This window comes from Trichosurus vulpecula, chromosome 2 (assembly GCF_011100635.1).
Source record: "Trichosurus vulpecula isolate mTriVul1 chromosome 2, mTriVul1.pri, whole genome shotgun sequence".
NCBI lineage: Eukaryota > Metazoa > Chordata > Mammalia > Diprotodontia > Phalangeridae > Trichosurus > Trichosurus vulpecula.
Genome location: NC_050574.1, coordinates 420,524,552 through 420,548,937, shown reverse-complemented (window position 1 = coordinate 420,548,937; position 24,386 = coordinate 420,524,552). Strand labels below are relative to the sequence as shown.

Sequence of the window (24,386 nt, the reverse complement as noted above, 5' to 3'; positions counted from 1 at the left end):
CCTTAGAATTATTTTAATTTTCATTTTTCCTGTCAATAGTGAGTTAGAACATTTTTCCCATATCACTATAGATAGCTTTGATTATTTCATTTGAAAACTGATCATATCTTTTGATCATTTATCAGTTGGAGAATGGCTCTTATTTTTATGAATTTGACTCAGTTCTCTATATGTTTGAGAAATGAGACCTTTATCAGAAACTTGTGTCAAAATTTTTTTCACAGATACTATTACTAGATCTATTTCCTTCCAACATATCTCCCCCATTTAGCCTGTTATCTCTCTTCTTTCACCCTGTCCCTCCCCAAAAGTGTTTTGCTTCTGACCACACCTTCCCCAAATGTGCCCTTCTTTCTATTTCCCACTCCATTCTCTTATCCTCTTCCCCTCCTACTTTCCTGTAGAGCAAGACAGATTTCTATATCCAATTGAGTGTGTATGTTATTGTCTCTTTGAGCTACTTCTGAGGAGAATAAGGTTCACTCACTCTGCCTCACCTCCCCCCTCTTCCCCTCCATTGTAAAAGCTTTTTCTTGCCTCTTTTATGTGAGATAATTTACCCCATTCTACCTCTCCCTTTCACTTTCTCCCAGTACATTCCTGTCTCACCCCTTAATTTTATTTTTTAGACATTATCCCGTTATATTCAACTCACACCTATGCCCTATGTCTATATATACTCCTTCTAACTACTAAAGAGAAAGGTCATATGAGTTACAAATGTCATCTTCCCATGTAGGAATGAATGTAAACACTTTAAACTTATTAGGTCTCTTATGATTTCCCTTTCCTGTTTACTTTTTTATGCTTTTCTTAAGTCTTGTATTTGGACATCAGATTTTCTGTTCAACTCTGGTCTTTTCATCAAGAATGCTTGAAAATCTTCTATCTCATTGAATTTTCATTTTTTCCCCTAAAGGATTATATTTGCTGGGTAGGTGATTCTTGGTTGTAATCCTAGCTCCTTTGTCCTCCCGAACATCATATTCTAAGTCCTCTGATCCTTTAATATAGAAACTGATAAATCTTGTGTTGTCCTAATTGTGGCAACATGACACCTGAATTGTTTCTTTCTGGCTGCTTGCAACATTTTCTCCTTGACCTGAGAACTTTGGAATTTGGCTGTAATATTCACAGAAGTTTTCATTATGGGATCTCTTTCAAGAGGTGATCAGTGGATTCTTTCAATTTCTATTTTTACCATCTGGCTTTAGAATATCAGGGTGAGCTTTTGGACCTCTTTTTCCATCTGGCCAATTCTGCTTTCTAAGGCACTCTTTTCCTTATTGGCTTTTGGGACTTCTTTTATCATTTGCCCTAGTCTGTTTTTTTAAGGTGCTAGTTTCTTCAGTATTTTTTGTGTCTCCTTTACTAAGCTATGATTTTCTTGCATCACTCTCATTTCTCTTCCCAATTTTTCCTCTACTTCTCTTACTTGATTTTCAAAATCTTTTTTGAGCTCTTCCATGCCCTGAAACCAATTCATATTTTTCTTGGAGGCTTTGGATGTAGGAGCTTTGACTTTGTTGTCTTTTTCTGAGTGTGTATTTTGATCTTACTTGTCACCATATGTTTCAACAATCCAGGTAGCAGCTGCTGTGGGGGGTGTAAAATCAACAACAACCAACTCACAGAATGCTGCAAAAGCCTAGGTTCTTTTGATCTGCTTTACTAAGGAAAGCAACATTAAGGGGTTGATAAGTTTCCTTTAATCCAGTATACAAATATCATTCATTTAGTTCAGGGGAAAAAGCCAGCACCCTGAACTTCAGAGCAAATACAAACAAATTACAAACATCGACAGACAGACCAAATACAATTTATAGTTACCAACATCTGAGTTCAGCTGGGGAGTTCCTAACAATGGCTGGGCCAGAGTCACATGTGCCACAACTGTTGTGGGTCAGAGCTTCGAAAAAGAGAAAGCAAACCCCTGGTTTTATATCTTTTTCAGGGTCAAGGGCGAGTCGCACAGGCGACTTACCCACAAGACCTAAAATCATCACAAAGATGCGACTTAAAACCACATGGTCTAAAAGCCTCTGATGTCACAAACATGTCACTCAAATCCATGAAAACTAGGCTTTCCCTTGAGGCAAGGAGGTCATCAAGGACTCCTAATTTAATCAAGGAAATAAAGGCCAAACTGTTCAAGGGCACTTGGTTGAACTAAGTGCTAAGAGCCCATTTTGATTGCCAACACACCATAGTAACTTCCTATAGTCAGTTTTTTTTTCCTGTTCTTTGTTCATTTTCCTGCCTATTACTTGATTTTTAACTCTTTGTTACAATAGGGTTCTGCTTCCAGGGTGGAGGATGCATTGTCCCAAACTTCAGGGGTTTTGTGCAGCTGTTTTCAGTTATTTCTAGGGACCTGAAAATTTTCAGTTCTTCCAAGGTGGTATGGTCTAAGGCAGAGGTTCCCACACTTATTTGGCCTAGCGCCCCCTTTAAAAAAATTACACAGTGCCCCGCCCTGGGAATCTACTTTCTTTAACCCTTTAATGTTTTTTTAAAAATTTGTGTCAATTCAAAAAATATAAAATATATATTTTTTAAAAATTACATCTTTAATAATTTATTTTAAATTTGTAGGTTTTATTCTTCCATTGAAATTTTGATGATGCAATATTGCATCATGTAACCATATAGTACTGTATTATAAACAAGTCATTATATGCACATATTCCTGCCAGTGCATGCTGGACTTCCTGACAATGTGTGACAGGCTCCCTTGCACACACTTGCTTGTTAAGACCTGTTGGCAGACTTGACCATTGATTGGTTATAACTTGCATTTTGTGCGTTTATTTGGAAAACAATGTAATCACTATGACTTTAACTCTGCTACACAGCAGATGAAACCCGTATGAGTTTTTTTCCCAAATTTTCTTATCTTCTCTTCTTTCCTATTCCTTCCACCACCCCCTTATTTTTATTCAATGCTCCCCAATTTCACTTGAGGCTACTACTGTCTCTGCCTTGAATCATCCCAGAACCCCCTAGGGGGTGGTATCACCCACTTTGGGAACCTGTGAAAGGAGAAATGTGTACTACTCCCCTGTCCTGTGCTCTGGTCTGTGAGCAACCATAAGCACTCTTTTCTACTCTGAAACTGTGAGGAGGGTCCCCCCTCCACTGCTGCTGCAAGCTCTGCTATGCTAGTGCTCCTTCTCACCTTAAGACTGCCACTCAGGACTGCAACCTGCAACTCAGGATCCAAGCAGAGCAACAGAATCCTGCCTCAGTGATAGGAAAAAAGACCCCTCTAATCTCCTTCTGACCAGTTGTTTGACTTCCTTACTGTCTATGAGCTGAGAGTTCTGGAAGCAGCTGCTGCCTCTGTCACTGCCGATTCAGTCATAAGGCCTGCTCCTGGTTTGCTGGGGCTACGGCTGTGCTGGCCTGCCTGTGCTTGACTATACTTTACTCTGCACTCAGGTGCTCAGATCTAGTCTTTCGCATCTGTGGACTGAGGAGTCTGGAAACCACCACTGCTCACTGATTCAGTCTCCCCAAGTCCAGCTTTGGGTTTTCTGGGCCTTGGCATACCCTCCACTGGACTGTGCTCCTCTCTCAATTTGGTGCAACAGACCTTTCCTGCCAACCTTCCAAGTGGTCTTGGGCTAGAAATTTGTTTTACTCTGCCTTTTTATGGGTTTTGCCACTCTAGAATTTGTGTAAAGTCTTTTTTTTAAAGGTATTTGGAGGCATGTGAGGGAGAGCTCAGGTGAGTCCCGGCCTTTACTCTGCCATTTTAGTTCCACCCAACCACAGTGATACTTTCAAGAGAGCTTACAATGGGTTCAAGGTGTGCAAGGCATTCCCAAAACTTAACAAGTTCTTTGGCATCCGGAATTTTTACAGTGAGCTCTTCCAGTGTTATCAGTACTTCTTCCCTTGAACATCCCTCATTAATTGGGTTCAACTACTTAGAAAATATTTTCTTGACTTTATTAGTGAATGACCTTTACTCATTTTCTTTGCAATGGTGGTCCAAAAAGACTCAGCAGGTTTTTCTTTTGGGAGTTCCATCTTAGGTGGAGCAGGTATGTAGGTGGTCTTTTAATTACTCTTCTGTCATTTTGCCACTCAACCAGACAAGCTCTTCTCTCTTCTCTTGGTTCTTTGGTTAGTGTAGTTCTTCCCATGTTGATGAGCGCTTTTGTTTAAAAGTATCTTCTCTTATCGACAGTGTTGGAATCCTCTCTGAATTTTCCACTGAAAGTTGAAGCCAATTTAGACTGAGGACCACGAATTGCAGCCATAGATGGTCTGCCTTTTGATGGTGCTTGATTTTCTTTTATGCTAGAAATGAGGTTTGTCTTGACATTTGGTAGAAGTGGATTTGAGAGAGGTAATCTCTTTTTATGAGGCTCTTTTCAGATAGTAACATTGACAGAGGTTCTACCAGTGGCTTCTTTCTCCTTTTTCTGGATAGCGTCAACCTGATTTTTCCTGGAAGGGTGAAAGGCTGTTTTGTTCTGGGAAGAAACAGTGCCATCAGATTTAATGGAAACAGTAACAGATGTTGTTCTACCACTTTTCAGAGCTCCATTGGTGCTGCTTACAGACTGAGGCCTTCTTTTAGGAACAATAGTTGAAGTCATCTTACTTGTCATAGAACTTTCATCGATAGCCACTGATGGCTTTTGAAATGAGTTAACCTTAGACTGAACAACTCTGCCACCGTAAGAGCCAAGGAATGGATCCTTTGACAAGGTAGCATCTTGCTTCAATTTCTCTGCAATTAGTTGTTTCTCCTTATTATTTCACTTAAGGCAGGCCTGCACTACCTATGGCCCCCAAAGGATTTCAGGTGGCTGTCAAGTGACTTGCAGCAACCAACCATCATCAGTCATGGTTGGTTGCTGTGGGCCATGTGACAACCACCCAAAATCCTTTTGAGGGCTGCAAGTGGCCCGGTTGCAAGTGGCCGCTGAGCCATATGTTGTACAGGCCTGATTTAAGGTAAAAAGTTTGGTTAAGTGACACAGTCAATTTTAGGGTCATCTTCATTTGGTGACAGTTGGATCACAGTTCTCAGGATAACATACATCAACAGCTATGGTTGAATTTGTCAATACATTGGCAGATTTTAAAGGAATGCTATTTCTTTCTACTGTGGGAATTTTTTTTCTCCATATAGGCTGATTAGCATTTTCTTTATCATCGATTTTGATGCTGGTAAGCATCAGAGCTTTTGGTACCTCCTGGATTGGGTCTTCAGATACTTTTCTATTACAGTTAGTATTGCTGGTTATCTGCTTTTCCTAAGACAGAAAGTGTTTTCCTTCTTGTAAGGTATTCCTCAAGTTTTTGTCTTCTTTGTTCTTCGAACTGGGGCTTGGACCACTGACTGGTGGATCACTGCAGGGTGGTGGAGCTCATGATGGCAGGGGCTGGGGGTGGGGGTGCCTGGGGTCTCCTCAGCAGCTAAGCCTGTGCCTGCTCAGCTACCTCTATTACAAATATGTTTGCTATAAATATTTTTGTACATGTGGGTCTTTCCTCTCTTTCTTTAATATCTTTGGAGCAAGGAGAATTATTTCAAAAACACAAGCTTCAAGTGTTCTTCACTTTTCCTTCTAAGAGTGTCTTAGGTTAATGGGATCCCCAGATCATAGATCAAAAGCTGAAGGAGACCTCAGAAACCACTTAATACAACCCTCTTTTTTTAGAGATGAGGAAACTGAGGCCCAGAGAAGTTAAGCAAATTACTCAACGACACCCCAGTAGTAAACATCAGAGGTAGCACAATGTGGCGTTGTTGGGTGTTGAGCACACTGAGTTGAGTCTAATGACCTGGGTTCTGATTCCAGGTCTTCTACTTATTAACCCTGTGATGTCAGGCAAGTTAGAGACTTTTCTTTTGCAAAATAAGCATAGATGTTCATTTCTTTTTGTTTTTCTTTCTTTTTATATTTAATTTGTTTAATACATTTAGTTTTCAGCATTGATTTTCACAAGAGTTTGAATTACACATTTTCTCCCCATTTCTACCCTCCCACCCACTCCAAGATGGCGTATATTCTGGTTGCCCCATTCCCCAGTCAGCCCTCCCATCTCTCACCCCACTCCCCTCTCATCCCCCTTTCCCTTCTTCTCTTGCAGGGCAAGATAAATTTCTACACCCCATTGCTTGTGTATCTTATTTCCTAGTTGCATGCAAAAACTTTTTTGAACATGTGTTTTTAAAACTTTGAGTTCCAAATTCTCTCCCGTCTTCCCTCCCTAAGAAGGCAAGCAATTCAACATAGGCCACGTGCGTATCATTATGTAAAACCCTTCCACAATATTCATGTTGTGAAAGATTAACTATGTTTTGCTCCTTCCTAACCTATCCCCCTTTATCTAATTTTCTCCCTTTACCCTGTCCCTTTTCAAAAGTGTTTGTTTTTATTACCTCCTCTGCCTGTCTGCCCTCCCTTCTATCGTCCCCCCTTTTTGTCTACTTCTACTTTCTTTCCTGTGGGGTAAGATATCCAATTGAGTGTGTATGGTATTCCCTCCTCAGGTCAAATCCGATGAGACCAAGATTTACTCATTCCCCTTCACCTGCCCCCTCTTCCGTCCTAGAGAACCACTTTTTCTTGCCACTTTTATGCGAGATAATTTACCCCATTCTATCTCTCCCTTTCTCCCTCTCTCAGTATATTCCTCTCTTATCCCTTAATTTGATTTTATTTTTTTAGATATGAACCCTTTGTATTCAACTCACCCTGTGCCCTCTGTCTATATATATATGTATATGTATATGTATATGTATATGTATATGTATATGTATATGTATATATACATACATAGACACACACATATGTATATATATATGCATACACACACACACACATATATATATATATATGCATATTTCTTTCAGCTACTATGATACTGAGGTCTCATGAATCATACACATCATCTTTCCATGTAGGAATGTAAACAAAACAGTTCAACTTTATTAAGTCCCTTGTGATTTCTCTTTCTTGTTTACCTTTTCATGCTTCTCTTGATTCTTGTGTTTGAAAGTCAAATTTTCTATTCAGCTCTGGTCTTTTTGCTGAGAAAGCTTGAAAGTCCTCTATTTTATTGAAAATCCCTATTTTGCCTTGGAGCATGATACTCAGTTTTTCTGGGTAGGTGATCCTTGGTTTTAATCCTAGCTCCACTGACCTCCGGAATATCATATTCCAAGCCCCTTGGTCCTTTAATGTGGAAGCTGCTAGATCCTGTGTTATCCTGATTATGTTTCCACAATACTCAAATTGTTTCTTTCTGGCTGCTTGCAGTATTTTCTCCTTGACCTGGGAGCTCTGGAATTTGGCAACAATGTTCCAAGGAGTTTTCTTTTGGGGATCTTTTTGAGGAGGCAATCTGTGGATTCTTTCAATTTCTATTTTACCCTCTGGCTCTAGAATATCAGGGCAATTTTCCTTGATAATTTCTTGAAAGATTATATCTAAGCTCTTTTTTTGATCATGGTTTTCAGGTAGTCCAATAATTTTTAAATTATCTCTCCTGGATCTATTCTCCAGGTCAGTGGTTTTTCCAATGAGATATTTCACATTGTCTTCCACTTTTTCATTCCTTTGGTTCTGTTTTATAATATCTTGATTTGTCATAAAGTCACTAGCTTCCACTTGCTGCAATCTAATTTTTAAGGTGGTATTTTCTTCAGTGGTCTTTTGGACCTCCTTTTCCATTTAGCTAATTCTGCCTTTCAAGACATTCTTCTCCTCATTGGCTTTTTGGAGCTCTTTTGCCATTTGAGTTAGTCTATTTTTTAAGGTGTTGTTTTCTTCAGTATATTTTTCAGTATTTTTTTGGGTCTCCTTTAGCAAGTCATTGACTTGTTTTTCATGGTTTTATTGCATCATTCTCATTTCTCGTCCCAATTTTTCCTCTACTTCTCTAACTTGCTTTTCCAACTCCTTTTTGAGCTCTTCCATGGCCTGAGACCAGTTCATGTTTTTCTTGGAGGCTTTTGATGTGGGGTCTTTGAGTTTGTTGACTTCTTCTGGCCGTATGTTTTGGTCTTCTTTGTCACCAAAGAAAGATTCCAAAGTCTGAGTCTGAATGTGAGTCTGTTTTTGCTGCCTGGCCATATTCCCAGCCAACTTACTTGACCCTTGAGTTTTTCAGCGGGGTATGACTGCTTGTAGAGTAAAGAGTACTTTATTCCAAGATTGAGGGGATGCACTTTTGATTTCAGAGCTATTTCTATACAGCCAGCTCTGCCACACCAGCACTCCTTCTTCCCCAAGAACTGCCAACCCTGACGCAAATCTTCAGCAGGCTCTGCACTCCTGCTCTGATCCACCACTTAATTCCTCCCACCAGGTGGGTATGGGGCCGGAAGTAACTGCAGCTGTAGTTCTGTAGCTGCACCACCCCCGCTGCCCCGGGGCAGTGGCCAAACATTGAACTCTGTCCCCCACAGCTTTTCCCACTAACCTTCTCTGTCTTTGATGTTTGTGGGTTGAGAAGTCTGGTAACTGCCACAGCTCACTGATTCAGGGTGCTAGGGCCTGTTCTGCCCGGCTCCCTGTCTGGTTGATCCTGCCCATGCTGAGCTCTGCTCCCTTACACTCCTTGCATAGACCTCATCCAGTGACCATCCAGGCTATCCTGGGCTCGATCCCTGCTTCCCTCTGCTGTTTTGTGGGTTCTGCAGTTCTAGAATTTGTTCCGAGCCATTTTTTTATAGGTTTTTGGAGGGACCTGGCGGGGAGCTCACGCAAGTCCCTGCTTTCCAGTGGCCATCTTGGCTCTGCCCCACCCCCCCAAGCCAAAGAAAAACACAGAGTTTATAAAGATCTGCCATATTGGGTAGAATCTTAAGGAATCTGAGTGTTTGTGATGCTTGTATTGACAAGTCAGGCAGATTGAATCTGAGCCTCATCTCTTTTTGTAAAAACATTTTCTTCTATAAAACAGGCATAGTAGATTCCCTGCTTAGCTCACAGGGTTGTTGTGAAGATCGAATACCTATAAAAGCTCTGGAAACTGAAATGTGATATACAAATAAAGTGTTACTACTCTCACCAGGTGAATGGAACCACTGTGCATGGAGTCACACCTCTCTTTAATGCATGTTGTAGTGGGAGCCCTGCCTGTGTCAACCTGCTCCTTGCATTTGGAGCCAAGCCACAACTGGATGACCACCTGGCTTCACCCATCCATGAGGCTGTGAAGAGAGGTAAGGTGGGGAGATGGGTTTAAACCAGGGCACCCCAAGGCTACAGCAAAGGCTTCAGTATCCCTTGACTATGTGCTTGAGGGCTTTATGTAATCAGTTAATCGACAAGCATTTATTAAGTGCTCTTTGTGCCAGGAACTATGGAACTAAGAAGAAAGTGGAATAGTTCCTGCCTTCAGTGTTCTCCTGCATTCTAATGGGGAAGATAATGTCCACTGCACATATGTAAGTGTGTTCATAGGGATAGAGATTGGATGTGTGATTTCAGTGGTATAGAGGACTCCCAGGTGGGAAAACTCCCTCTACCAATGCAGGTCTGCACCTTCTTTGCAATACTTGATAGTCTTAGAGAGTTGCCTAGATACCACCCAGAGGTTAAATAACTTGTCCGGGTTTCCTCAGCCAGGATGTGTTCAAGGTGAGGCTTGAGTCTAGGTCTTTTTGGCTTCTAAACTGGCTCTATTTTCCACTATGCCATGCTTTCCTCAAGTATATGTAACACTCTATCCAAGATCAAAACAATGTTGTTTTGAGAGGGTGATCACTAGCAGTGGGCAGGGAGGCTTCATATAAGAAGGTGATATGTGAACTGAGTCTTAAAGGGAACCAGGATTTCAAAATGCAGAGGGGAGGAGGAAATACATTCCCAGCATGGGGGACATCCAGGACATACAGAGATGGGAGAAGTAGGGCCACGTGTGTGGAACTGTGTTTGGAACAACAGAGCCGGATCATGTTGAGGGGAGTGTAAGCATGTAAGAAGTGTGGAAAGTCAGGAAGTGATGGGGTTCTGAAGAGCTTTAAATGCCTGGCAGAGGACTTTTTATTTTATCCTAGAGGTAACAGGGAGCCACTGGGAAAAGGGGATGACACAGTCAGAGCAGAAATTCAGGAAACCACTTTGGCAACTGAGTGAGTGGAGGATGTCCTGGAATGGGGAAAAAATTGAAGTAGGCAAACACATTAGAAATATGTAATTAATTAGACATTAACCTTGAAAGAAATATTCTGGTCTCTACCTCTTGACTATATCTCATGTTGCTGGGGGGTGAGGGGTGAGGGATGGGAAAGGTAATAATTAGAACATTGTATTAATTTGAATACTTTAACTTTGCATTTGCAGCTGTGAAGCAACTCTTCTCACAGTCTCCCTGGGTCTGAGGTCCTCTCCTGTCCTCCTGTCTCATGTGGGCTGCTTCTGTAGCATGTTCACAAGAATGATGCTCAGTCCCTGGGCAGGCTTTTTTTGCTAGCTTGCTAGCTAGCAAGTCTACAAAAGCAAAGCTGTAGCTATCCCAAGTGCTGCATTAAGATTACACACTGTACTGATGTTGTAAGATAAATGATAAAATCATCTGAAAACTGCTTCAGATACTAGACCTGATTTATGATGGAAACAACTATTCATTTCAAGTATTTCTTTGTAGATAAGCCAGTTACTTTAAGAACCCAATTATGAAGTGATTGAAAAACAGTTTCACAAGTTGGCTTGGCTATGATCATGAAACCATCCACGGATCCCTCTGTTCTCAATTCCTTTTGAAATAAGGAATATAAAATCAAGTATTTTATTTTCAAAGAATGGGTATGATTCGATAAAATAAGCACTGAAGGAAAAGGACAATTGGTCATAGGTCATATTCAAAGAGCAACTGTTGTTTAAGATATTCAGAATCTTTCTACCCATCTTAAGGACATAAAGACTTTGAATTCAAAAAGAAGTTTAAAATACTTTAAACACACAATCCTTGGTTATGTATTAAAGGGCGAATGTTAGTTTATTTTGGAGATGAATAAACTGCAGCAAAGAGTAAATAGTTATTTGCCCCTCATCAAACAAGTTAGTTGTTTTTTTTTCCTAGCACGATCGCTTCTTTTTTTTCTTTTTTTTGTTTTACTCAACAGTATTTTCCACCAATTACCTGTAAAGATAGTTTTTAATACCCATTTTTGTAAGATTTTGAATTCCAAATTTTTTCCCTCTCTCCCTTCCCTTCCTCCTCCCCAAGAGAGCCAGCAATCTGATATAGGTTATACATGTACAGTCATTTTAAACGTATTTCCACGTTAGTCATGTTGTGATAGAAGAATCAGAACAAAAGGGAAAAACCACAAGAAAGAAAAAACAACAAAAAAGTGAAAATAATCTGCTTCAACCTGCATTCAGACTCCATAGTTCTTTCTCTGGATGTGGACAGCTGTTTCCATCATGAGTCTTTTGGAATCGTCTTGGATCATTGTATTGCTGAGAAGAGCTAATTCTGTCATAGTTAATCATCACACAATGTTGCTGTTACCGTGTTACCGTGTTCTCCTGATTCTGCTCACTCCACTCAGCCTCAGTTCATGTAAACCTTTCCAGGTTTTTCTGAAATCTGCCTGCTCATCATTTCTCATAGAACAATAGTGTCTTGGGCTATCTCCAGTTGTCCTGATCCATATCTGGCTACTGGACCCAGATGGCTCCAGAGGAGAAAGTGAGGCTGGTGACGTTGCACAGCCCTCTTTCACTTAAATCCAGTTCACTTGCATGTCATGACTTCACCTCCCTAATGTCATGGTCCTCTTCAAGATTGAAGGACTAATAGCAGCAAGCAATTGGACCATAGTATTCCATTACATTCATATACCACAACCTGTACAGCCATTCCCCGATTGATGGGCATCCCTTCTATTTCCAAATCTTTGCCATCACAGAAATGGGCTGCTATAAATATTTTTGTACATTTAGGTCCTTTTCCCTTTTTATATGATCTCTTTGGGATACAGACCTAGTAATGGTATTGCAAACATGTCAGCTATTGGGGCTCTTTGCATGATGTTATAAAAAAAGACACACAAGTTCTCATTCTCCCTATTCCCGTTTCATGATATACTAGACACTTGGTATCATTCAGCCAAGACTATTTGATTGCCTGATGATACAGTCTAGTCATACACTTTGGTACAAAACCTCAGATATTGTAGTTGTGTACTTTGGTAATAATCTTATAAAGCACTTTAGAAAGTCTTTGTTTTTCTTTTTTCTCTTAGCCAGAAACATCTCCTTCTCCCTGAAGAGTTGGGAAATCAGAGAGACCTAAATAGTTTCTCTGAACTTTGGGAAGGGCCCATCTACTCACACCTGGGGCATAACACAAGCGCACGCAGTGTGCTAGGTTATCCTCACACATATGCGTATAAGATACATATTATGGCTAAAGACCAAACACTGCTCATTGTCCAGAATTAAAGAATCATTAGTAAATTCATCAACAATTCATAGTTCTTTTTTCAAAATTAATCATTGTTTATGGAGAGAGACATTCTGCCTTCATTTAAGCCATCTATATGCACAAATAACTGGAAATGTTTTGAATTTCAAAATTATGTTTAGATTTCTCATAAATTCTTCTAATTTTTCATATTTCGAACTGAGTCTCAGGCTCAGGCAACACTTTGCTGGTATTTGTAATCAGGGAGCAGTCTTTTACTTAAATTAACAAATTCTCCTCCAGAAAACACAAGTAGAATCCTAATTCCTAACTTTGCATGGCTATGCAGGCATACCTCCATGCACATATACACAAACAAATTCATTCCATTAATTTTTAAGTTGCGATAATTCTGAAAGGCCTGAAAAGAAGTTTACTTCTATGTTATCTATAAAGAAAGAGGTTGTTAAATAAATTAAAGAAATAAACAAGATTTTAAGAGTAATAAGCTACCGAGGTAACAAACTGCTTACAGAAAACTTTGAGACTTCAGAAACACTAACTGACATGAAATAATCACTGTAATTATAAATCATTTTTGTCATTTCATTAGAAAAGCTTCCTAAGGACCGTTACTAGTCAACACTTTGTTGGCCTAATTCCACATGTTACATGTACTTGAAATTAATAAAAGGTAATTTGTCCTTAATCTTGTTAGAAGATAGACTCATTCTTAATAGATTTCCAATTAATTTGTTGGCTTCCAAGATCCCTTCCAGCTCTAAATCTATGAACCTATGTTTTACATATACACTTGGATATACACACTCTGAATATGACCTGTGACCTACTGCCCTTTCCCTTTGGTGCTTATCTGCCCACTCTTTGAAAATAAAATACTTGCCTTTATTTTCCTTATTTCAAAAGGAATTGAGAACATAAAGGTCCGTGGAGAGTTTTATGATCATAGATCATAGCCACGTCAACTTGTGAAATTGTTTTCTATCACTTCATAAATGAGTTCTTAAAGTGACCGGCTTATCTGCAAAGAAATGCTTGAGATGAGATGTTCAGTTCAACAATGAATGGTCTTTTTTTTTTCAAATCATAAATCAGCTCCAGTATCTGAAGTATTTTTCAGATGATTTTATCATTCATCTTACAACATCAGTGCAGCATATACGTATGGGTTTTTGACTTTTGCTAGAATGTTTAGATTTCCAACATACACAAATGCACTCACATCCGGATGTGTGAACAATAAGACAAGTGGGATTTAGCAATGTCCAGTGGACTGAGTCAAGAGGCCTAGTTTTTCCCCCTTACTCTGTCACAGACAATCTATGTGCTCTTGGGGAGGTGACTTACTTTTTTTTTTTTTTGGAGGGAGGAAGGCAGGGCAATTGGGGTTAAGTGACTTGCCCAAGGTCACACAGCTAGGAAGTGTCAAGTGTCTGAAGTTGGATTTGAACTCAGGTCCTCCTGACTCCAGGGCCGGTGCTCTACTTACTGTGCCACCCAGCTGCCCTGAAGTAACTTACTTTCACATCATTGTCCTTCAGTTTCCTCATCTGCAAAATGAAAGCATGTACTAAATGGTTGCTAACATCCCTTTCAACTCCGAAATCCTCTGATTCTTTGAACATGCAACAACTTCCTTCTTTTGTATGAAGTTTTCTTCTGTGTTAATTAGGTCACAGGGAGTGTATGGAAATCCTGCTAGCAAATAATGTTAATATTGACCAAGAAGCTCCCCAGCATGGAACTCCACTATACGTGGCCTGCAACTATCAGAGGACCGACTGTGTCAAGAAGCTCTTGGAGCTAGGTAACCTTCAGCAATCTTCTCATGTCCATGAAACGAACACTAGGCCAACGCTCGCCCTTCATGGTTTCTAAGACGATGGGCTTGCCGAAAGGAACATTTCCTAATGTTAGCCAAGGCAAATACGTCTCATTGCAGAGATATTCAAGTTCTTTTAATTCATTACTTTGGCTTTTAGTTAGCCACAAGATTCGAATGAATCTTTTCATACACCCAACCAGTTTAAGTTCTTAAGTATTCTGTCAGAAGTAGGCAGAAAACCCATTTCACTCAGTGATTATCATTGAAACTCCTCCTGTGTCAAGTTGTACACAGTTAAGACCTGCTAGGAGGAGAGACCAAGAGTCCGGTTTGGTTCACAAAAACTCTAGGTGACTAGCTTGGTTTTGGCGTAAAGTTGAAATAAATCACAATTTTTGGATCACCCTTGAAGAGACCTGACCTGTTTTCTCTGACTTCAGGGCAATTCTGGCTGAGCTAGATTTTCTGTTGGAGACCAAACACTCAGGGTTTATCAGGGACTGGGAACTGACTTGCTTTGCCCTGGGGTTTATGAAGTTCAACTGATGGTAATTATGCTGACTCTAGGGCAACATTCAGCAGATCTCCCTCACATGATTTCTGATCACTAGCTTAGTGATTTTGCAATAATAAAAGAACCCAGTAACAAGAAGAATGAGTAAGCAAAACTGTGTGGCCACACTAATTTTTGAATTCACAGGCTCTAGTTATTGAAATAAAGGGTGTTTAAGTGAGAAATTTAAATTTCAAGAAAAAAATACTGGATTTTAGACTTCATATTTTCTTTTTTTTTAAATTAAAAACATTTTAATATATTTCTTCTTATTGCCTTAATATTTATTAAAAAATAAAAACAACCTTTTGCTAACTTACATACTATGAGATTTTTTGGAATTCCACTATAATTTTTTCTAAGGAACTTAATCAGAAATCTCTTATTTTTGTTACACAATTCTCATAGACAAAAAGTTTTTTTTTGAAATAACTAATATTCAAGGGGAAAAATTTTTAACTTCTTCTATCCTTCCATTAAAATACTTTGAAATAATCTCTAGTTTAGACAGTTTTACAGATACTCCAGGCCTTGAATTAGCCATTAAGTCCAATTCAATAGAATCTAATACAACGGGCATTTATTAAATTAAGCACCCACTCCATGCAGGGCTCTATGCTAAGCACTGGGGTTATAAAAACAAAACGACAAACAGGTTATGTACTCGAGGAGCTCACATTCACACACCTCAGGCAAGCCAGCCTGTTAACGGAGAGAAAAGACTTGGTATGTGCAAAGCAAGTCAAACGACAACCACCACATTGACCATCATCTCACCTCAGACCCTGATGACCCAAGATCCTGAGCCCAAGGGCCTTAGGAATAACAGCGCTTTCCACCCTCATCCTAATCCTGTGCAGATGCTACAGAATTAGCTGCAGAAGACCCAGAAAAGAGAGTTCTTGCCAGCAAAGTCCTTTGTACTGTAAATAGTTCCTCAGAACCTGATACTATTTTAACAGTTGAAATGTCATTAAAGAAGACCATTAACATATGCTTTGCTAGTGCACCCTAAGGACCAGTGCACCTTTACATTTGACTTGCGACTAAAACTTTCCATATATCTTGTCCCCTCCATTACAACACAAGTCTCTTTGGAACTGGGACTACCTTTTCTATGTTTCCCAGTGAATAGCATAGTGCTTTGCACTATTGTAAGCACTTAAAAAGGTTTTGTTTTTCATTCATTCATTCATTCTACTATGGAAAACTGACCATTTTCTGAGAAATGTGTTTAACACTTACCGGCAATTGGGGTGTCCCCAAACATAAACTCCAAACTTTAGGCTTATCATTCTTCTCTACCACATATTTTGAAATTTTTCTAAGTACTCAAAAATATCTTGTGATATGTCTGTTCTTTTAAGGAGCCAGTGTTGACCAAGGCAAATGGTTAGATACCCCACTGCATGCAGCGGCCAGGCAATCCAGTGCAGAAGTCATTGATCTATTAGCAGACTATGGTGCAAGCCTGAGACGCTTAAACCATCAAGGCAAGCGTGCTCTCGATCTGGCAGCTCCCCAGAGCAGTGTGGAACAGGCACTCCTCCTTCGGGAAGGTAATAAGCTAGTTTAATGCTTCTCTCTCCTCTCTGGTTTTATCTCGTCTTCCCTCCAAGTTGCGAGTGCCTTCCCCTCTAAGATTACCTTCTATCTACTGTCTGTCTTGTGTGTATATATCTAATTATTTACATGTTGTCTCCATGTTTAGAATGCATGTTCTCTGAGGGCAGGAACTTGTTTTTTTTTCCGCTTTTCTCAAAACTGATGCTTGGCACTAGTAAGCACTTAATAAGTACTCTTCTACTGACCAAAGCACTAATTGCTTCATTTGTTCAACAAACATTTAGTAAATGACTGTATATGTGGCTGGCATTGTTGTAAAAACGAAGACTGGGGCAGGGAGTTTTGGTGATGGAAGGAAAGCATAAAAAATCCTGTCATTATTGAGCTTTCTTAAATGCTTTTTTTCATCCATACATTCATATCACCTGGTAGCTCCTAATTATTATGTAATAACTGAAGGCTGGATCTGTAATACTGATCTGCTATTGTTATTTTTCTCTAATATGGAAAAAATAATATAGGAAAAAATGGCCTCACTATAAAAGCACAGAAATACTCTACCTTGACCAGGATATAAGCCCACTTTGAACCAAATATGGCTATGTTATAGTTAGAGGAAATCCAGAGGCAAATTAGAAATAACTAATTTAGGAATGGTGAGAACAGAAAGCACTCACTCTGAAAATCCTGACTGAATGACCAATTCGTTAATCAATCAACTATTTGTCCAATGTGCCAGTCACTATGTTGGCTAGTTACCTTTTATACAGATCAGGAAGTAATTGGTGGAATTTTATTCTCAATTACTTCACCTATATTTTCACTGTTTGAAGACACAAATGTAATATCCTAGACAGAGAAAGAAATTTTTTAATCCATTAAATAAGTTCTAAAAATATTTTAAACTCTGCCTTATTATTGAATGCCCATCTTTTTCATGTATGATGAAGTTTTGATTTGCAGGGTAGGTCATCGTGGGCTACATCCTGTGCTCCATTGCTCTTTGGAATGTATTATTCCATTCACTCCTACATTTTCTAGTGGGTAGAGAATAGTCTTGCATTATTCAAACATCCTTTCCTTTGTACTTGAAAGTCTTCCTCCTGATCACTTAAAGAAGTTCTTGTTTCTTACTTGAATTATTAAACTTAACCACTATGTGTTTACAGTCTTAGGGTTTGTTTTTTTCTGAAGGTAATTTGTGAATTCTTTTCATTGAAATTTCATTTTTTATGTTCAGAAGATCTGGTTATTTCTCTTCTATCATTTACTTTGTTATGATATTAAAGTTTTTTTGGTCCTGTCATGTTCTTCTGGGAGAGCTATGATCCTTAGGTTGTCTTTATGCAACCTGTTTCCAAGATCAGTATGTTTTGCTTGCAGAGTGAGCATGATTTCTTTTGATGTTATTGTTTTTTGCTTCTGTTCTTCTAGATTGTCTTTCACTTCTGTGTATTTTGATTCCCAATCTATTATTATCTCTTTTGTTTCTTGGTGAAGCTTGCCACTGTAGATTCCGGTTTTTCTATTTTGCCATTCTGCCCACTATTTTTGCTTTGTAGGCCATAAATTCTTCTCTCCTACTTCTCATTTCTCTTTTAAACCACTCATAAACATTTTTGTTGTAGTTCCATGTTCTTCTCAAATGCCACAGGGTCCTCTGTCTCATCAAGTGTTGAATACCTAAATGCTTTTACTAGATCTGGAGGCCATATTTACTTCTGTTTTTCCTGTTGATTTATCTGTTTATATTCAAGGTCTTTGAATTTTCCTCTTCCTGAAATCCTGGTAATTTCATTCTTTAATTCCTTCCTTGTTTTCCCCATCACTCACTTTCTGACTCCCTCCCCTCTAATTGTGATTTCCTTGAAGGCTATATCTTAAAACACTTCAGCCTTCTCCCACAATGAACAATTCATGGTTCACTACTTGGGTCTCTGCCCCAGCTGACCTTTGAGTGGTCAGAACTGGCCCCAGCTGGATGCTATGTTCTCTCCCTCAGGCTTGGTAGAGTGCTACACAGCCCCAAAGTATGCATTGTTCTATCCTGCTGTGCTGTCCCAGTCTCTCTATTCCTTATTTTTTTTTTGCCCTAGAACTGGCAGTTCAGAGCTTTGCAGTGCTGATTCTATAGTGTTGTGGTCCCCTAGTAGGCTTTTGTTCCTAATGGACTGTGGTTGCCTGGCTGTCTGTCCCAGCCAGTGCAAATTTCCACAGCTTGAAGCTGGGGTCTCGATGGCACTTGAAAGACAGAGAGGGGACCAGGGAAAAATGGTGGGTTTTATTTTAAGCTTGTGTTTTGTCCTTGGGTTTGTTAGTACAGCCTTACTGCCAGAGGGGTGTTGAGTGAGCTCAGAGTCAGAACATGTCAGTTCATGGCCTTTTTTTTTTAAATGTTCCAATTTCACTCTCACCTGTCAGATTCCCCTGAGCTTTTCCTTTTCCAGGCTAAACAACCTTGGTTTATTTAACTCATCCTCATATGAACTCAAGACTCTTTACTATCCTAATTGTCCTCCTATGGACTTATCCTATGCTATGATACCCAGAGCATAATACTCTAGATATGGTCAGAGCAAGGCAGAATATAAAAGCACTGTTACAGTCCTGGTCCAACACACTATACCTCTTTTAGTGCTACCTAAGATAGCATCATTAGTTGCCATTTCACATTGTTGGCTCATATTGAGTTTGTAGTCTACTGCAATCATGAGCTCTTTTTAAAGATTTTTTTTCTACTTTTGAAATGAAAATTTCAAACTCAAATGTAAGAGCTTACATTTATCCCTATTACGTGTCTTATTTATTACCTTTGGAGCAATGATCTGGCCTAGTCATGATTTGTTTTGGGAACCTGACATCCGGTGTGTTAGCTTTGTGTCATCTGAAAGTTTGAAAAAGATGATGCCTATACCTTTATCCAAGTCATTGATTAAAATGTTCAGTAAATAGCACAGGGCTAGGCACCAATTCCTGGATGACTGCACCGAAGACTTCCATCTAAGCTAACACTGAACCATTAATGACTGTTCTTTGACTCTAGTCATTCAGTCAATTGTGAATACATCTCATTGTACTATCATTTTCCAAAGAACAGATTGAGATATTTTCTCAAATACCTTGCGAAGTTCTAGGCAAACTATATCTATACCATTACCTAGTTTAGTAACCTTGTCAAAAAAGTGAATAAGTTTTGTCAGCTATGACCTATCCTTGTTGAAGCCATGACGACTTGGTTGTTGCAGCATCTTTTTTTAGATAGGCAATAACCATCTCTTGAATATTGCCAGGACTGAAGTCAAGCCATTAACCCACAGATTGCAGAGCCACTTTGCTTGCCTTCTTTGAAAACTGGGGGAATCCCTACCCTTCTCTAGTCAAGTCCTATAGCACTTCCATCATTCTCTACAACCTTCAACGTATCACTCATGTTGACTCAGTAATTGTAGTGTCCAGTTCTTTCAGTGTCTGAGGACATTCACTTGAACCGAGTGACTCAGATTCATCCAGGGCACCATTTCTTACTACCTCCTTGAATAGCACCTCTTTATAAGCAATTTTCATTTTATTCTTAGTCCTCCCAATGTCACGCTCCTTGGTGGACAAAAGAGAAACAAATAAAAATTGAACAGTTCCTTCAGCTGCCCCCAGTAGCAACCATGGACTTTCTTTGAGCCTCCTCCTTCCCCCAATAAAGCACTAAAAATATTTGTGTTGTTGTTGGCTTACCTCACTAGCCTCTACACTCCTGACATTATTGTGACAAAATTGTGACAATTTTGTGTATTCATCCTCTGTTACCTATCCTTTATTCCATCTTCTTTACATATATTTTAAAAATCCATGTTGGTTGGTTAGTTCTCTATGCATCTATAGCACCCCATTTTTCCTCTACTTTAGAATGATTTCACATCTATTCCTTTTCATTTTAAAGCCTCTCTGATTTTACAGACACCAGACAAATGTATTCTTAACAGCCTTTATTAAGTGTATGCTCTCTCTGGCCAAGAACCTGTCATTCCTGTAATTTAAACAAGTAGAGAACTAGATATTCTCTAATGATTTAAGTCATTATTTTCTATGTCTTCACAGAAAGCATTTTGATCATCTTCACTGTATCCCAGTTCAAATCACTAGGTGTCTTTGAAAGAACTAGGACCATAGAATAATAGAATCATCGATTAGAGGTGGAGGGAACTTTGGAGATCAACTTGGCCATTCCCCTCATTGGACAGATGTAGAAATTGAAGCCCAGAAAATTGAAGTGGCCTAACTAAGCCCATCCTCCCCAGCCAGCACAGCCGAGATTCTTGTCTTGAATCCAGCGTGCTTCTCTCACTACATCCTGCTGCCTATGAGTATTACTCATGAGGTGACAAATTTCTTGCTTTGTTCTATCAAAAATGCTCCTAGGGCCAAAATTTTTCATCTTGGGATTATAGGATCTTGGAGTTGGAAGAGGCCATCTGATGCATCCTTTGCCCAAATAGGAATCTCTTATAAACAAATTCCCCTGTCTTCTATTTCTTCTTTAAATGTCATGGTTTGATGTAAAAGGAAGAACTCTAGGTATATCAGAGTTCACTCTAGTGTCTGAAATTTTCTAGGCAACCTGGAATATCTGTCTGCATTACCACCCTCCAACGAAGTTTAATTTTGGCAACTGCTTGAGAAGCCTCCCCTGTCTTGGGCCCCAAGATTTTAAATAAAACCTATTGATCAGTTCTCAAGGTAAGTTTCTAGTCATGTGGAGTTCTCGTTGGCCACAGCACCTAAACCTACCTTGCCTATTTCGATCATGCCCATGTCTCCCTAAGATTTCTAAAGGGATTTTGGCTTATATGGCAGGCTTCTCTTCTAAGAGATATTTCTCATAGATGATGAATTATATGAATAAGTATAGTAAACATAAGTGATAGTCAAATAAGGAAGGGAAAGGATATAAAAACTGGCCCGCGCATGTCTGATATTCTATCTACAACTCATCATCTCTTGATTTACCTATATTTCTGAGTCCTCCTAGCTTATTATTCTAGGAGACTTCCAGAAAAGCAGCTTCCTGGTTCATGAAGTTTCAGATAAGATGACCACCCAGGGACACATGACATTGGGGTAGAATACATTGGAAAGGGGGAGAATTTGAAGTTCTTCCCACACGTTTCTTGCTTACTCCTCTCAGCAATAACATCAGAAAATGTATACAATATTCTTTCCTTGTATGCCTCCACCTTTGTGTGGAAAGATGAAGAAATGTTTCATGTTACATTCTCCAGCACAAAAGAGCCTTTTTCTTTTTTTAAAGAATAGCTCACTATCATAGTAACCTTTCCTGTTGTCAGTATTCTCATATTTCTTGCTTAGTTCCATCAAAAAAGCTTCCAGGTTTGGGTTTCCTCTATGAAGCATCTTAGCTATAGCACACATTACCCAGGTTCCTTGTTGGGAGACTCAAAAACTTTTCCGGGTATGACTTGAGAGTCAGCCAATACCACCTAATAATCAGCTAAAAAGTCTTTAATTCCTGAAGTCTCCCCATCAAGCCCAGCTTCAATGTTCCTACAGACACAGGGCTATAGATAGTCACCTCCATCTCCAAATACTGTGTCGAGATGGATAGCGTTTCTTGTTATACTCCTATCAACAGCTGTTTTCCAGCTATACAACTCTGTCTTCAGACCTCCATAGGTCAAATAATTTCATACACAGTTTCCTATTCACAAATTTTTATTTCTAGGATAGACTTTATTGTCCATACATGATACAAGAATATCTTATAGGAACAACCTCAATTAGAGAATGGCATCTTCAATTCCTTCAACATTAAGGTGTTTTACCTACTCTGTGACAAACACAACCTATTAAAGGGGCCATGCCTTGACTCACTTCTTAAAGAGGACTATTCACTGAGCAGGCATTACCTCACTCAAAGTGAGAACCTGAAAAGGTCTTAGCCTCAAAGGGCCAGGGTCTCCCATTGCAACCTGGGCCATCTCCAGTCATCCTAGTGAATATCAGGCCACTGGGTCCAGATGGCTCTGGAGGGGAAAGTGAGGCTGGTGACCTTGCACAGCTCTCCCTCACTCAAATCAAAGTGAACTTCAAGTCATGGCATCATTTCCCTGATGTCATGGTCCTCTTTGAGAACGAAGGATAAACACAACCTGCACTGTGTTAATAGCATATATTTGTATTCCTAACTTGCCTCTGGTAAACCTCATCCCTGGCAATGCTCTGGTCACTTAAAAATCCATTAAAACAAATACTTCCTTTCTAAAAGAATAAGCATGGGCTATCCCTCCCATTTATGTGTTGTTTTTTTTTTTCTGTGCTACTCTACAATTCCTATTCTGAAGAGCTTTTTTTTTTCTTTTACAATTTTTTTATTGATACTTTTGTTTTGGCATTATAATTGTTTTAGCCCTTCCCTCCATCAGACCAAGTCATCCCCTTGTCAAAGAAAAGCAATTAAGCAAACGCATCCAATACTTCAACTACATCTGATGATGTTTATAATACTCTTTTTCTAGCGGTTCCACACCTGTCTGTGCTGAGAAGGGAGGAATGTTCGGTTATCTGTTCTCTGGCACAAAGACCCTTTTAAGAAGAGTAACTTAATGCCGTAGTAACTCTTCCTCTTATTACTGCTCCCTGACTTTCCTTCTGCCTTGTGTGTATTTCCATCCTCATTTTCCCCCCTCCTCCTTTAGGTCCTTCTTCACTGGCCCAGCTTTGCCGTCTGTGTATTCGAAAGTGCTTGGGTCGATCCTGTCATTATGCTATCTACCAACTGTGTCTTCCAGAGCCACTTGAAAAATTCCTCTTATATCAATAGATAAAAATCTATAAAGCAGAAAGGTACTTGAAAAAAATGGATGACAGCTTTACTCTAGATACTTAGTCATGCTTTCCTACGCTTATACTTACAGATCTCTATAAGGACTAAGGCAATTCATTACAGGAAAACATCGATTCATTCTTTCAACTTATAGGATGGGATGTGGTGATTAATTTTATCTTCTGGCTAACTGGTGGGGTAAACAACGTCTTTTTTTTAATTTAATTTTAGTTCTTACTGATGAAAAGCTTTCTAAAACATCTTTTCTATCCCCATTACATACAATGTAGTGAATGTAATAGATTTATTTGGTGATTGAAGTTCTTATAGTAAACTGGGATCATCATTGGGAACATTTGTGATCATTATACATTACTAAATATAGGTGGAGAAGATTAAGATGAATGAATGTTTTCTTCGGTATATACTCTCAAAGTTTCTTTTTTGAATAATAAATCTCTGGTTATTATCTGTTTTGGGGTCATCTTTTCTCTTTCTGATAAGAGCCAATATGATTTAAAAAAACACTCACATTCTCGTTAATTTAATAGTTTCGCAGAATCTCAAGGTTGGAAGGAAGCTTAGATCTGGGTCTTGTAAATTCAACCTGTTTCTATCTCATCAAGAATTTCCAGGCCCTAATGAATCAACGTATATATTACAAGAGTGACTTATTTAGAACTTGGTTTTCCCTGGCTCATAGCAGGACAAAATAAATTCCTCTTGATTTTGACCACTTTCTTTTTAAAATAACCATTAGAAACTATTAGAAACTTTCTAAGGTTATCTTCCCTTTATTCCGTTTGTATCTAATTATTTATAAGTTGTTCTCTCCACCTCCCCTAGTGTCTCCTTGCCCCGCCCCACATACCACACACACCCTAAACACATACTTCTTCTGCCCCACCAGAATGTAAGTTATTTGAAGGAACATTTAGTGGAGTGCCTGGCACATAGTAATGTCTTAACAAATTTGTCTTGATTGCTCGATTGCTTGACAAAGCATCCAGGAAAAGCCTCTTACCCAGATGTACAGGCACTACAGGCAAAGTGGTTAACTAGTCATTTTGGCAGACAGGCCTCAAATTAAACTTTGTAATTAATTATGTGAATATAAAGCAAATATTGATTAATTCACTTGAGCAGAAGGGGGAATTCATTACTATAGTATAGGGGTTCTTAATCTTTTGTGTGTG

The 24,386-nt window shown here is 39.2% G+C and overlaps 1 protein-coding gene across 3 annotated transcripts in view; it reads left to right on the top strand.

Moving 5' to 3' along the window:
* Nucleotides 1–23,665, top strand: part of ASB11 (ankyrin repeat and SOCS box containing 11) — a 71,357-nt gene extending 47,692 nt beyond the window's left edge. The window contains exons 4-7 of one of the 3 annotated variants that reach the window (XM_036746354.1): nucleotides 9,046–9,196; nucleotides 14,084–14,218; nucleotides 16,157–16,348; nucleotides 23,063–23,665. In XM_036746354.1, coding sequence (XP_036602249.1) covers nucleotides 9,046–9,196; nucleotides 14,084–14,218; nucleotides 16,157–16,348; nucleotides 23,063–23,187 — 603 coding nt within the window. In that variant the 3' untranslated portion in view covers nucleotides 23,188–23,665. The remainder of the gene's footprint in view (nucleotides 1–9,045; nucleotides 9,197–14,083; nucleotides 14,219–16,156; nucleotides 16,349–23,062) is intronic. The other 2 variants (XM_036746352.1, XM_036746353.1) reach the window with 2 other exon arrangements.
* The last annotated feature ends 721 nt before the right edge of the window (nucleotides 23,666–24,386 follow it).